The sequence below is a fragment of the Scardinius erythrophthalmus genome (assembly GCF_964197995.2).
Source record: "Scardinius erythrophthalmus genome assembly, chromosome: 10".
Taxonomy (NCBI): Eukaryota; Metazoa; Chordata; class Actinopteri; order Cypriniformes; family Leuciscidae; genus Scardinius; species Scardinius erythrophthalmus.
This window is the reverse complement of record NC_138230.1, coordinates 15,570,716-15,585,222: the sequence shown is the minus strand read 5'-3', so window position 1 is coordinate 15,585,222 and position 14,507 is coordinate 15,570,716. Positions and strand designations below refer to the sequence as shown.

Genomic DNA, 14,507 nt, shown 5'->3' with positions numbered 1-14,507 from the left:
ACCCATCCTCTGATGCCTACTTCCAGCAGGATAATGCACTATGTCACAAAGCTTGAATCATTTCAAATTGGTTTCTTGAACATGACAATGAGTTCACTGTACTAAAATGGCCCCCACAGTCACCAGATCTCAACTCAATAGAGCATATTTGGGATGTGGTGGAACGGGAGCTTCTTGCCCTGGATGTGCATCCCACAAATCTCCATCAACTGCAAGATGCTATCCTATCAATATGGGCCAACATTTCTAAAGAATACTTTCAGCACCTTGTTGAATCAATGCCACGTAGAATTAAGGCAGTTCTGAAGGCGAAAGGGGGTCAAACACAGTATTAGTATGGTGTTCCTAATAATCCTTTAGGTGAGTGTATACGCGTGGCCTGATGGCCAATCTTCACTTATTTCACATTCCATCAGTAAGAGCAAGAGTGTGAAGGTTGAATTTGCAAAAAACACATCACAGCTGTACATAAAATATCCTAAAGAATTTCTATGGTGTTTCTGACCAAAACCTTAGGGCTTAGTCTTAAGATGGGTGCAGGGCAGAAACTGCCTCTAGACCAATGAGAGAGTTCATAGAATTCTCACGCTTGAGGTGTCTGCCAGTTACCATCCTTATCTAGTGGTGTTGGATATTGTTTGTGCTAGTTTGTTTGTTCCTAGATTCAATCAAAATGTAGCAACCCTTTCTCCATTGTCAGAGAGGTCGCCCGCCATAAAACTGGGCCCTGGATGTACTGGTCACTGCACTTTTTGCAAAGTCGGCAAGTGTATGATGATGCGTTTTAAAATCTTTTTTGATTTTCAAAGTTATGTAGTGTATTCCAGCCTTACGTAATCACACTAGGGGTGAAATAAAAGCTCTGAAGCCTCACACATACAAAATCTTGAACATGGACCACATTAGAAATTAGAGATGTTTAAAAACCTTTCATCCTTGGGATTGTGATAAAATAATGCCTGCTGGAAAGTGTTCGCTAACTTGGATGGGTTAAGTGTAGAGGACAAATTCCAAGTATGGGTTCACTTCACTTCAAGATTATTGGAAAGACATTTGCATTATCTCCAAATGTATATCTCTTGATGTATAGTGATATTTGCATTTATTTAGCTAAAAAAAAGTATAATACTGTTATGGTCAACTGCACAGGTACCCTCAGTCAAAATGTGGATGAGTCAAGTTCCTACACTTTCACTATAAGAAAAACTCACTTATGAGTCTTACATCAAAGGTCTTGTGTTTTTTTCTTCTCTTCTCTTCTTTATTTCCTTCCTTCCTTATTTTGGTAAGCTAATGAATGGCTGTACATGCTATCATGAGATGATATTGTAAAATATCTTTAAAAAATGTGGATATCAATCATAGTGCTTACAATATTTTATTAAACAATTTTTTGAAAAACATACATGAGCATCAAAGAAATATATTAGGTGAACCCCCAATGGCAAAAGAAGCATTTCCAAAAGGTCTCCATAAAGTCTCTAAGGTCTTTCAAGACTGCTTGTCAAAAGACTCCCAGAGAGCTGTTAACTGGGCCTTCAGGTCCTGTGCGTATGGATCCAGTTTTCTCAGCTCCTCTGAATAGGGAGCCAGATTCTTCTGAAGCTCCTGACTTCCCTGGGTCAGCTGACTCTGAAAGCTTTGGGCTAATGGAGTCATGCTCATCTGAAACTCCAAAAAGTGTTGGTCCAGTTTCTGCTTCAGCTCCTCGGTTTGGGGACCCATTTCCATGAAACTTCTCTCCAGTTTTGCCTTCAGCTCCTCAGCCCCCTTAACCAGAGCAGATTTCAGGGCTTCAGAATTCAGGGTCTCTGCATACGTGGCCACATCCTTTTTCAGCCGCTCAACCTGCTCCTCGATATCAACTCTGATCTCCTCAACATAAGGCTTGAGCTGGGAATGCACAGATGTCATTTCCTGTTCAAGGCGCAGTTTCAACTGATCCGCATCCTGGGAAAGTTTGTCCAGAAGCTGTTGCGTCAGATGAGTTACTTGACTTTGAATGGCCAGGGTGTATCCATTGATGGCATCAGCACTTTTAGAGATCCTGTCACTGTGGAGAAACAGAGATGGATGTGTGTGTTCTTCAAAATTTTATGATTTGTTTCATAGACAGTTTATCAGGTCATCTCATTTATATACTTACTTGATTTCTTGACCCAGTTCTGAGTTTCTAATCACCTGCAGTGTGTCCTCAGCTGTGAGAGTTGCCTGAGACACGTAATTCCAGAATGCGTTCTTCACTAGATCCATACTGCTCTCTGGTCGGTCCTGCCACATAATACTGGCATGGCAACCTAATGGATTCAAGAAATATATGTAAATAGACACATATAAGCTGATTAACTGATTGAAATTATTTTCTGACCAGTTTTGAGAGAAAAAAAAACATATTTTTTAAGAATTTAGTAAAATTCAATGAATGCTTACCAGAGAAAGCTGCAATAACAAACACTACAAGGATTTTCATGGTTATCTGCCAGCTCTACAAGAAAAAACATTTTGTCAGCCAAGACCACTGTATATTTTTGTCTAGTTTTCACTTTACTGAAAAGGACACAAGTATGCATTCATTTTTTTTTTGTCCAGTTCCTTACCTTTCTCTTGTCTTCTTCTGTGTGTAAGTGTTGAGAAGGTATCAGCACTGTATATAAATGGATTGCAGAGCTCTGATAAAGGCAGTAAAGTCCAGAAGGTAATGCCCTGCTGTCAGTTGTACATGCCATGTCACTCATTCCACATCATGAAATCAACTGAACTGAACTGAACTCAGATCTGTGACTAAGTACTGTTTTACAAATATGTATAAAGTGAATGCCTTGTAAATATTTAAGACACATTTCCTGAAACCTATGACATACTATAAACACAAAACCAAAACTTCAAACTGTAATCAAGATGCATTACTGTATAGAAAACAACAAAAAACATTTCCTATAGTTTTGGTGTTGTGTAACCAGTATTGTTTTGAGAAAATGTAAAGAAAATTATCACATGAAAAAATAAAAATAATTACAAAACAAAAATAATGTTTTGATTTTGTGTATACAGATTTTTTCTTCAATAAATAAATAAATAGAATCCCCAAACATTGCACCATATACATGTAAAAAAAAAAAAAATTGCATATAGAATGTTTAGCATAGAAATCATGTTTATTAACAACTGAAATCTACATATATGCCATAACGCTGTCTACTTTATGTTTCAGAATTCATGGTAACATTCTCACAAGCCACATTTATTGGCTATAGAAGGTTTTCCTGCGCATACAGATTTCTGTTATATATGTTTCAAAATGAAGCACACATTTAACAACTGTAAGAATTTAACGAGTGTTTCTTCACTGTAAAAAATTATTCCTGTGAAATTAAAATTCAACATTAGAATAATAAATGTGTTGTTTCAACTTAAAAAATTATGTTCGTGCTTGACTTAACATATTAAGCTTAGTTGATTTTAGTTTAGTTAAGTTAGATATTTAAGTTATCTCAAAAAAATTAAGTTGTTATAACTAATTGCAGCAATTCATTTTTGTTAAGATGTTTGGCTTATAAAACTGTAATGTATGAGGAAAAACTGTAAGGGGACAATTAATGGGAAAAAAACATAAGGTTACAATAGGGATATCTTGTCTGTAAATTCTTATTCTTATTATTTTAAATTACATGTGATGTGTCTATATCTGCCCTTTTTAAGCATTTACAGTTTGCACATTTAAATTGGCATTTCAGCAATAGTAAAAGAACATACATTGTTCCACAATCTTGATTTCGTTTTAAACTGACCTGTTTATTGGTTTGAGACACAGTCTAAAAAAGAACAAATCAGCGGTACATCAGTGAGGTAAAAGGTTACTTTAAGCAATATTGTAACTCGTCTAGGCATTTATCCAATTACACAAAACTGCCATCAAGTCATCAAGACTGCATCTGCACTTATCAATCAGGTCAAGGTGAACACTGAGAACTGAGCGCTGAGCTTCAGTCATATTGATCCACTTGCATTCCAGTCAAAAAAATGTCTGCATTCCTATGCAGAAAATATGTTGTGCATTTAATATCACTGTTGCTCAAATCATCCATAATAAAATCAACAGGGTACTCAAAAGTGGAAGTCATCATGGTTGAGTAAACTTTTGGATTCCCATTTGCTTCAATAAATCCATCATAGCGTTTTCATGACTTTCAAAAAGCAGGAAAATATAGAGAGACTGATTACAGTAGTCAGAAGAAATAAAGATGTGTAATTTGCCATCACTCCATCAACTGTTGTATTAGAAATACCCTCGTATGAAAATATTTTATGAAAATATGAACTTTACTAATGAATTGTTTAGAACGGTAGAAACGTGTTATACATATTGCTAAACTATAAATTGCTAAAATAACACTGAATATGGACGAAGAGTAAAAACTAATAGTACTCTCTCGCAATTATTCATTTGCAGTCATGTGCAGTTATCTTTAAGGTACAGAGGTACATTTGTGTCTATGCATGTTGGTCTGCACTTATATAAGGTTGATGTAATAATGACTGATGTGTCAGGTTTTAAAGAAGACATTGTTGGACATTGCTCTCTTCATCACATCAGTTATCTGCATTTAAAAGTGCCTGATATCTGCTGAACATACAATCACACAGAATGGCACAAAGGGTTTTTTTCTATATTCTTTTGTTGCATGTATTCACTTAACTAAATAAAAATCTGTTTGTGATATGTTAGTAAAGTCGTATCCTTTAAAGATACAATATTATAACCATTAATATGTCTAGTAATCAGTATTTCACTTAAAGGTGGTATCAGTGATTTCAGACCCAAAAATATTTTTATCACATTCATCTAATCTTTCCTAACGATCCGCTAGCTGCCCGCCCCATAAGCATGCCGTCAAAAAAACTGCGTCTCTGTAGGCAGCCTAGGCTCTGAGATCTGCACACAAAAACAAACGGTTTAGCCAAACACTCAAAACCAAAACAAATAGTGTTCCAACCAATCACCGACAGGGGGAGGGTGTTGTGAGGTTTTGAGCCAGCTTTTTCTTCAGCTCTGACTTCGCGTGCAGCCGTGCACGAGCACAAAACCTCACAACACCCTCCCCCTGTCGGTGATTGGTTGGAACACTATTTGTTTTGGTTTTGAGTGTTTGGCTAAACCATTTGTTTTTGTGTGCAGATCTCAGAGCCTAGGCTGCCTACAGAGACGCGTTTTTTTGACCGAATGCTTATGGGGCGGGCAGCTAGCGGATCGTTAGGAAAGATTAGATGAATGTGATAAAAATATTTTTGGGCCTGAGATCACTGATACCTAGCCTGGTTCTACCAGACTCTCGTACATTTCATTTGTACAGAGAGTCTGGCCTCGCTCCATTGAGAAACGTTTACTTCCTTGTAGGCGGGTTCTCTGTTAAAGTTCAAAACTATTGGATCTGCCCAGAGTCACTCAGGATCTGCCATAGCCAATCGCTAACGTGTGGTCGTCCGAATGATCAGAGGATTATGTTTAGAATAAGATGTCTGTCTTTTATAAAGTTTATAAAGCGACGAGAATACTTTTTGTGCGCAAAAACAAACAAAAAAAACGACTTTATTCCACTATTAATTTCCTTCTCTCTGTTCCTCGAGTCTTGATAAAGCAGCGCGTCTGTGTGTTGTACGTCACACGTAGGCTCACTATTGGCCGACGCTAGTCATGTGTGTGATCACATCAACGTCATCGTTCTCAGCCACTCCCTCTATTCGCTGATTGGTCCTACAAAAAATTTGTTTCTGGAAACCTAAGAATATACAGCAGTCCCAGACGTAGTACTGAAGGAAAATGAAATTGAGCGGAAGTACGTAGGAGGGCGGAGCCAGGCTAACTGATACCACCTTTAAATCATACACAATCTATTTGACCACTTTGCAGATGTCATTAGGTAATACTCAATATACATATTTATAAAGGCACTGCATACAATGTGGGAAATGTCAGATTTGGGATTAGTTAACAGCGTGAAAACTTTATTGGCTTAGTTGGACGTTTCTCAACCATTGAACAGAGTTTTATAAGAAAAAAAGACTTCCTACCTCTAATAATGTATTTTTAACACCCACAAAAATACATCCATAAATATTATACTTACATCTCAGTTTGTTAGATATGTTTTGTTTTAATAATTTATCCATGTTTGTCCAGCAATGCACACATTTTTTTATTTATGTAGATGCTTACATGAGTACAGCAATGAATTTTTAAAAGATTTTGACAATGAAATGAAAAATAAACAAGGAAATAATTTATAAAAAGAACTGAACTGACAAACAATAAAAAGAATGACACATTTATGTGTGTATTTGTATTTCTTCTTGGTTCTTCTAATGCATCAGGTGGTGATGTTACTTTTTTGGGGGATATTGGAATTGTCATTGCTTTTTATTTATATTACAAGAATAACAAAATGAAAACCCTGGGGTTGGTCTGATACATGGAACTAACAACAAATATTCCTTTGTTTTGCTTCTTAGTTACTGACTGATTTTGTACAAGTGTGGATTTGCAAGTGGGTCCAACCTTAACCGTTTCACCAGCAACAGCACTGGTGTGTAAACCGAAGAATTAACCAAGAAAGAAGGTAGGTTTAACCAACGGTGATGCCAAACCCACACTGGAACTGGTTTTTTCTGTGGTTAAGGAAAGCACAGAGGGCCAGTGACAGAGGCAGAGGCAGCAGCTTTTTTTCAAGCGTAGCTCCAACCACCCAGTTACTGTCTAAAGAACCTACAGATAGAGTGAAAGATTCTGTAAATCAGGGTTTATCACATACTTTGTAACCATGAATTTCCATTTTGGGATGGATTTTAGTTTAAATTATGAAATCTTGATGAATGCATGCATGCATTTGTATGTATGTGTACCAACCTTTAAAGAGCAGGTTGGATTTGGGGACGTCCACCTGGTACCCAAATGATGCACTAGTGTCCTGCATACGGGTGCTCGCTTCAAACTCCACGCCAACCTGCAACTGATAAAAAAACAAAAAAAAAACAACAACAAAACAAAGGTCATTATAAAGCAATAAAACAGCATAAATGAATGAATAAAGATGTGAATCATTCTGCTGAAGAACATTTACCTGATCATTTGCTTTGTGGTAATATGACCCGTGAACTCCAGCTCCTCCTAGTGTCAATGTGGCGATAAAGTTGCTGCCTGTTTTCAAAAAGCCATTATTAAACCAAATTTGTACTTTTTTAATGTGGGTTAAAACATGCCAGTCCAGAAAAGATTTTTAGACGTTGGCTGAAAATTATCTGATCTTTATTATAATTTCTTTATAGTTGTGTTCTGTCACACTACTAACTAAAATCCGATTACATGATACATTTTTTGTGTGTACTGTCTTTTTGTTATTTGAAGACAAAAATTAAACTTGTTATTAAAGTGCCCCTATTCTGCTGTTTTAAAGGTTCCTAGTTTTGTTTTGGAGGTCTCCTACAATAGGTTTACATACTGTACATTGAAGAATAACACATTTTAAGAATCTATTTCAAATATGCTTCCGTACCTAACATGAATGATTCTGCTAAGCAAAGTTGCAATTCCTGTTTCTCACCTTTTGTCTTTAATGGCTCTTGGCCAGACGTTGAATAGTTAGGCTGATTGGATTAGCATATATGCGTTTGAATAGTTATGCTGATTGGGTCTGTTTCTCTTGAGCAAGCCAGATAACCTGCCTAACCAGTTTTCACTCGATAGAATCAAATCATCCCTACATTTGCATGCTTTGTTTGGATTTGTCTCCACCTTTTTCAGTCCCTCCTCCTTGTAAATGTATAAAAAAACTATACTGTATAGAACTCAGTTAGATTGTTGGATGACTGCAGCAACGCTCAGCGAAGTCCTCAATAAAGAATAACTTCTGCTTGAACGATATCCCAACATCTCCTGGTCTTGCTTCGATGAAGGAATAAAGTTTCCAACAACATCCAAGGTCAAAAGCACTTAAATTTTCTCATTGCAACATCACCTCTTTTCTCACAGTGTCTGAAATGGTTTGACGAAGGATTCAGCCTCTCTAAACCCCTCCTTTCCGAGAGCCTACTCTGCTCTGATTGGTCAGTTGTCCCAGTCTGTAGTGATTGGTCAACAGAACATGTCAGAAGCGAAATGGCCATTACCATTAGGGGTGTTGAAATTAATCGTTGCATCGCGATGCGGACGTGGACGATTCTGCATCGGTAGACCATAATCAATTATACCCTACTGACGTTTCTCTGATGTAATTCGTCACATATACACTACTCGTGCTAGCGTAAAATGGCGGACAGAGGCGAAACACAAAAGAGAGTAATAAAAAGTGCAAATGTGTGTGTGTGCATATCGTTATTGTATCTTAAAGTCCGCGTGAACCGGAGGTTGCAAACGACTTTTCTCCAGTGTTGTGACGTATTTCCCAGTGAATAGAAATATTGAACAGAGGGCAGGGTTTTACTCTAGCGCTCCTCCTCTCCATCTCTCGCTCATCTCGGACTAACGGTTTGAGGGGAGTGGTTAAGCGTTTCCCAAAACAAGCCGTCAAACCTACGTCATCAGGGAAGGTCCTCCAATGCAGAGGGGAGGGGCATTTTCAGATTTTGATTAAAGATTACAAAGCCAAAAAAATTTTTTTTGTGGATTGACTTACATGGATGAATTGTTCACCACAAAACGATCAATTTAGGCAAACAAAGTAAATATGGTAAATTTTGATTTCATGTGGACTTTAAGTACACTTGACAGTTTCATGATAATCGTAATCGAATTGAATCGTGAGACCAGTGACGATTCACACCCCTAATTACCATATCTGAATTTCAGCTCCGGAGCCTTCCTCTGCGCTTGTATAAACGGTAACGATGGCGTCGGTTTTACTGTATCAATTCCAGAGTCGTCATTCTTTGAAAGTACATGCAGTAGATTTGCTTTAGCGGCGTCTTCTCGACATGTCGACAAAACAAACCAAACTCTTCCAGGCCTCAGCTACAACTGCAGAGTTTGAGGGTCAAAGTACACGTTATTTGCGAGCAGCCAATGGAGACCACAGGCTGGCATTAAGCCATTTTTATTTTATTTATTTTTTTACAAACCTTCGTGCAGGAAGTAAGACTGGAATTACTGACGACTTATTTCAGGCAGTTCAGAATCAGTTATTTATTTCGGGAGACCATAAAAGCGTTTATCATGCACTTTGATCTTTGAAAATTTCCTTTTGACCTTTTACTTTCCCAAACAGCTATTTAACTACATGAAATGTAATATCTGAAAAAGCCTAATAGGGGCACATTAATAGGACAGCACTGGTTTGTCTTTTCAACCTGGTTTATAATTTAATTCAACATACCTTGATAAAAGATGCATAAAAATGTTATACTCGCATGCCTAACTCTCTATTTCTTTATATGTGTTTACCTGTATATCTGCCTGCCAGAGACATGACTGTGCCCTCGTCTCCTGGCCGGCGGTGGTACACCAGCTCTCCTCCTAATGCCAGCGATGAAGTGACAGACTGGAGATAATGAGCTACAACAATTCCTGAGAGAGATGCGCAGGATTAGAGGTGAGAAACCCGTTAAAGGGATAGTTCACTTTGAAATTAAATTTTGGCATGTTTTAGCTTACCTCAAGGGCATCCAAGATGTACTATAGGTGTCTTTTTTTCCGCAGTAGTTTAAATTTTCAACTTTTTACCTCTTATACACAGCCACGTCCAAGTGATCTGAGGGCACGCGCCCATTCTGGTGTGTGACGTGTGCGCAGACTGGTGCATAGATATATACACTAGATGTCGCCTTGTCAACGGCAGTTCATTGGAACGAATGTCTTTAAGGCGACATCTAGTGTATATATCTATGCACCAGTCTGCGTACACGTCACACACCAGGATGCGCGCGCGCCCTCAGATCACTTGGACGTGGCTGTGTTACAAGAGGTAAAAACGATATAAATACTGTTCGTTTTCTCACACAACCCGCTCGTTTCGTGTCTTAGGCCATCAATGTGTACTTACGATGGGGAATTGTTTCATTTGGACGATGGGGAATTGTTTTAATTTGGACTCTGTGCTTGCTCTTTGACCATAGACCTGCATTATAGGACTGACAGACAAGAACGGTTTGACCTAAAAATATCAAAATTTAAACTACTGCGGAAACAAAGACACCTACATCTTGGATGCTCTTTTGAGGTAAGCTAAAACATACCAAAATTTAATTTCAAAGTGAACTATCCCTTTAACTAAAAAACATGACATGACTAAAAACAAATACAGCAATTAAAAGTCGGATGAAAAAGAAGACAATTACCAGACCCCACCAACACATCTGGGTTACCAAAGGTCACAGCAGCAGTGAAATCTTCCCCTTTTAATTCAGCATCTCCTTGCCAGTTCACAAACTTCTGCTGCTGCGTCTGGTTGACACAAGTGTTTCAGTATGTCTAGCAATTCTTTCATATTTGATCATAATTAATCAGAAATAAACACATATGGAGCTGGTTTCACAGACAGGGATTAGATTAAGCCAGGATTAGACCTAAGTTCAATTAGGACATTTAAGTAGCTTTTATAAATGTTCCTTAGAAGAAAAACAAACATTACTGGTGTGCATCTTGAGAGAAAACATTGGCACTGACAATATTTTAAGATATGCCACAGCAAGTTACTTTCAGTAAAAACAGCTCAAACATGCAGTTTAGTCTGGAAGCCTTGTCTGTGAAACCAGGGGAAAGGTTATTCTTTCACAAATACACACCTGGAAGGCAAATTTAGAGCGCACTCTGTCTGTGATCTGATGAATAACCTGTGCATTTAGGCTCCCTGTGTTGTCCATGTCACCAACAATGACAGGAAAGGCCTGACAAAAAAAATGAAGGTAAACTATACATACTAGGGTAAACAGCACAAATTAATTTTTCAAATCAAAAAGTACATTTGTATATTTATTTATACTGCACGCAAATATGTACCTCTGCTGGTCCTATTTGTTTGGTCCCCACATAGGTCGCTCCAAACCTGTAACTGGAATCTGCTTGAGTGCTTAACAACACTGTGTGGTTCACCTAGGAATTAAAACATGAGTTGATGGCTACAACCAGAGACTAACAGACTTTCTTCAACAACATCACACACTGGACTGACCTGGAAGTGGTTGCTCAAGCCCTTGTTCACTGTTAATCTAACACCCTCCATCTGCATGGGAAAAACCTCTGAGGGACAAACAGACATTAGTGTAAAAACCATGAATTTCTAATCAGCGAAATTCAAAGCAAAAGGTACAACTGAAATGAGAATGCCTTTTCAAATTCAAATGGAATACCTTTAACGCTTAATTAATTTTGTGAAATAATATTACAATTTAAAAAAATAGTTTTCTATTTTAATATATTTTGAAATTTAATTTATTTCTATGATGGCAAAACTGAATTTTCAGCATCATTACGGCAGGCTTCAGTCAAATGATCCTTCAGAAATGATTCTAAAATGCTGATTTGGTGCTCAAGAAATATTTATTATCATCAATGTTGTGTTGCTTAATAATGTTGTTGAAACCATGATATGTTATTTTTTTCTTCTGGATTCATTGATTAATAGAAGGTTAAAATAAACAGAATTTATAAAAGGTCTTTACTGTCACTTTTGATCAATTTGATGCATTCTTGCATTGTATATAGTGCCGGTCAAACATTTGGAAACATTACTATTTTTGCTCAAGTCTGCATTTATTTGATCAAAAATACTGAAAAAACTGAAACATTGTGACATATTTTTACAATTTAAAATAATGGTTTTATATTTTAATACACTTTAAAATATAATTTATTTCTGTGATACAAAGCTGGATTTTCATCAGCCATTACTTCAGTCTTCAGTGTCACATGATCCTTCAGAAATCATTCTAATATGCTGATTTGATACTCAGTAGTGTATATTGTTACAAAAGCTGTTCTTTTAAAACGTTTTATTCATCAAATCATCTTTTTTTTAAAGTATCACAGGTTATAAAAATATATTAAGCAGCACAACTGTTTCCAACATTGATAATAAATCAGCATATTATAATATTTCTGAAAGATCATATGACACTGAAGACTGGAGTAATGGCTGATTAAAATTTTGCATCACATAAATAAATTATATTTTAAAGGGTAACACTTTATTTTACAGTGTCCTTGTTACATATGTTACATGTACTTACCATAGTAATAACAGTAAATTATGCATAATTACATGCAACTAACCCTCAACCAAATCTTGATCCTATCCTAACCATATAGTAAGTACATGTAGTTGCTTAATATTACTAAGCAATACTTAAATATATAATTACACTGCAACAATGACACCTTAAAAATAAAGTGTAACCGAGACTTCTTTCAAAAACATTAAAAATAGTAATGTTTCCAAACTTTTGACCTGTACCATATGTACACACACACACACACACACACACACACACACACACACACACACACACACACACACACACACACAATCAACAAATTATAATTTTAATATTTTTGTACAGTTCAACAATTACAGTACAATTGAAATGGCTTGGTTAAAAGTTTTGATCAGGGATCAAATAGACAATCTATTTTTTTTATTTTTTTTTATGAAGTAATTAATTATGTTTACCTTTGCATTTGCGATGGCACTCTTCAAAGCCACCGGGGTTCGGAAGGGGAGGCTCGGTGTCCTGAAGCCCAGCTGAAGCACTGCTTGGGACAGAGACGGGTGAGACGGACGGCATCGTGAATCCTGGGGGCATTGACACCAAACCTGCTCCACCTGGCCCTGGTGCAGGCGGGCTGGGGGCACTGGCAGCCAAAACACTGCCCATTCTGAGACAGGACACATGAGAAAACAGAGATGGAGAGCACATTCTTTGCTCAAGTGGTGATCTGTAACCAGTAATTTGGGTCTAAACTCAGTAGTATTTATGTGTGGACGATAAACAATGCATGCATGTACGTTAGGGTTAGGCAATAAGCAATTAAAAGGTCCTTGAAGGTCTTTTGTATAAGAAAATGACTGAACACTATTGGATTTAAACGATTAGTAGCTGCTGCAGTTTCGTGAAGCATCCAGCTCAAAATGCAACACACGTAACTTACATCAACCAGTGCGGCAACTTAATTCATTGATAAATTAGCTCGAAAGCTAAATGCCACATGCTTTTTGTTATTCGTCAAACACATCTATTGGCGATGTAAATGCCGTTTAGATGTGACAAATAAAAGTGTTTCTAGCTGATTTATACATAAGGAGTACACTAGAATTAATAATAAAAAAGAAGCTCAATGACAATGAATCATTGACAACTCACGTTGAGCTTCGCAGTTCGCACTCGCAGAGGACGGTTCTCCTGGTTACAGAACCACGTGTTTCAAGCGAAATCCGATTTGAATCATTCTTTTAGAGTCGGATCTTTTTAATGAATCTGTTCACGATGAATCACAAGTATGAGCAGACTGAATGGCTTTACGAGTCGGACTGAATGGTTCAAGAAACGGGCTGAGTTATAGCTGTTTTCGAGCCATTTTTATGCATTTATCCAATTTTTGGGTTGTAATCGACTCTATGTGTTAATGACTTGAATCTAGGCGGCAACAAACTTAAAATTAAAACATCTTTCTCATTAATAAAATGTAAGAGAAAAAAAGGTTCTCAAAAGCGAAATGACGCAATTGCGACTGTAAAGGTCAAGACGTCAAAGAATTGTTTCGTTCAGATGAACTGTTCGAAAGAACCGATTCGCAACTGTAGTCCTCCTACTTTCAGCTCGACAAAACCCAAGCTGAATGGCTATTGGTCTGTTTAACTGTCAATCACTACGTAAACATGATGAGGCAGGTTTGAGAGGGGCATTTGCGTGAAGGTCATGAAATGTGCGTTGGAGGTCGCTTGTGGTCTTTTAACTAGAATTGTGAGCTTTAAGTATAAGTAAAACCAAATAGAAATAATGTTGAGCCCGTCGATTTGTGTAATGAATCACCTTTTAGTGTCGAAATGAAATAAATGTTGACAACCCATGACGAGATGAAAGCTGGTCAGTTCAGTTTAACTAAAACACAGTAATATTGCATATGACTAATATACATACACATATACATTCATACATATGCATTTGGAATATAATAATATAGGAATTTGTATTAACAATTTAATAAGACACATTTGAGTGGCAAATTTCAGATAAACCACCCGAAAAGACATTTAGATTCATAAAGAGCATTTAAAATATTTTCATTCATTGTTGACGGAACATAAACTGTAGTATTTCAAGAGTTTAATAATTTAGGAGGAGTTGCCTCTGCAAAATACAGAAATACATCCCCCGGTAGGTACTTAAATCAATATATGGCATATGTAATGGAACACATGCAGGTAATGGCCTAGGTTTTCACATTGAGTAAAAAAAGTAAAAAGCCTGTATGTTATCTCTAATTTGAATGTATTGAATTTTTGGAGAGATTACACATTCATTCT

The 14,507-nt window shown here is 37.0% G+C and overlaps 2 protein-coding genes across 2 annotated transcripts; both read right to left on the bottom strand.

The window, feature by feature from the left end:
• Window positions 1–1,491: 1,491 nt before the first annotated feature.
• apoa4a (apolipoprotein A-IV a) lies at window positions 1,492–2,470 on the bottom strand (the record flags this gene model as incomplete). The annotated part of the gene is made up of 3 exons (XM_081376526.1): window positions 1,492–2,053; window positions 2,147–2,297; window positions 2,431–2,470. The coding sequence occupies 3 exons, from the start codon at window positions 2,468–2,470 to the stop codon at window positions 1,492–1,494; spliced, it is 753 nt and encodes a 250-aa protein (XP_081232652.1).
• Window positions 2,471–5,838: 3,368 nt separating this feature from the next.
• tomm40l (translocase of outer mitochondrial membrane 40 homolog, like) lies at window positions 5,839–13,769 on the bottom strand. Its single transcript, XM_081377285.1, has 10 exons — window positions 13,345–13,769; window positions 12,654–12,859; window positions 11,157–11,224; window positions 10,985–11,077; window positions 10,771–10,872; window positions 10,324–10,429; window positions 9,431–9,553; window positions 7,116–7,192; window positions 6,902–7,004; window positions 5,839–6,760 (listed from the first exon to the last, which is right to left on the bottom strand). The coding sequence occupies exons 2-10, from the start codon at window positions 12,856–12,858 to the stop codon at window positions 6,621–6,623; spliced, it is 1,017 nt and encodes a 338-aa protein (XP_081233411.1). The 5' UTR covers window position 12,859; window positions 13,345–13,769; the 3' UTR covers window positions 5,839–6,620.
• Between the last annotated feature and the right edge of the window lie 738 nt (window positions 13,770–14,507).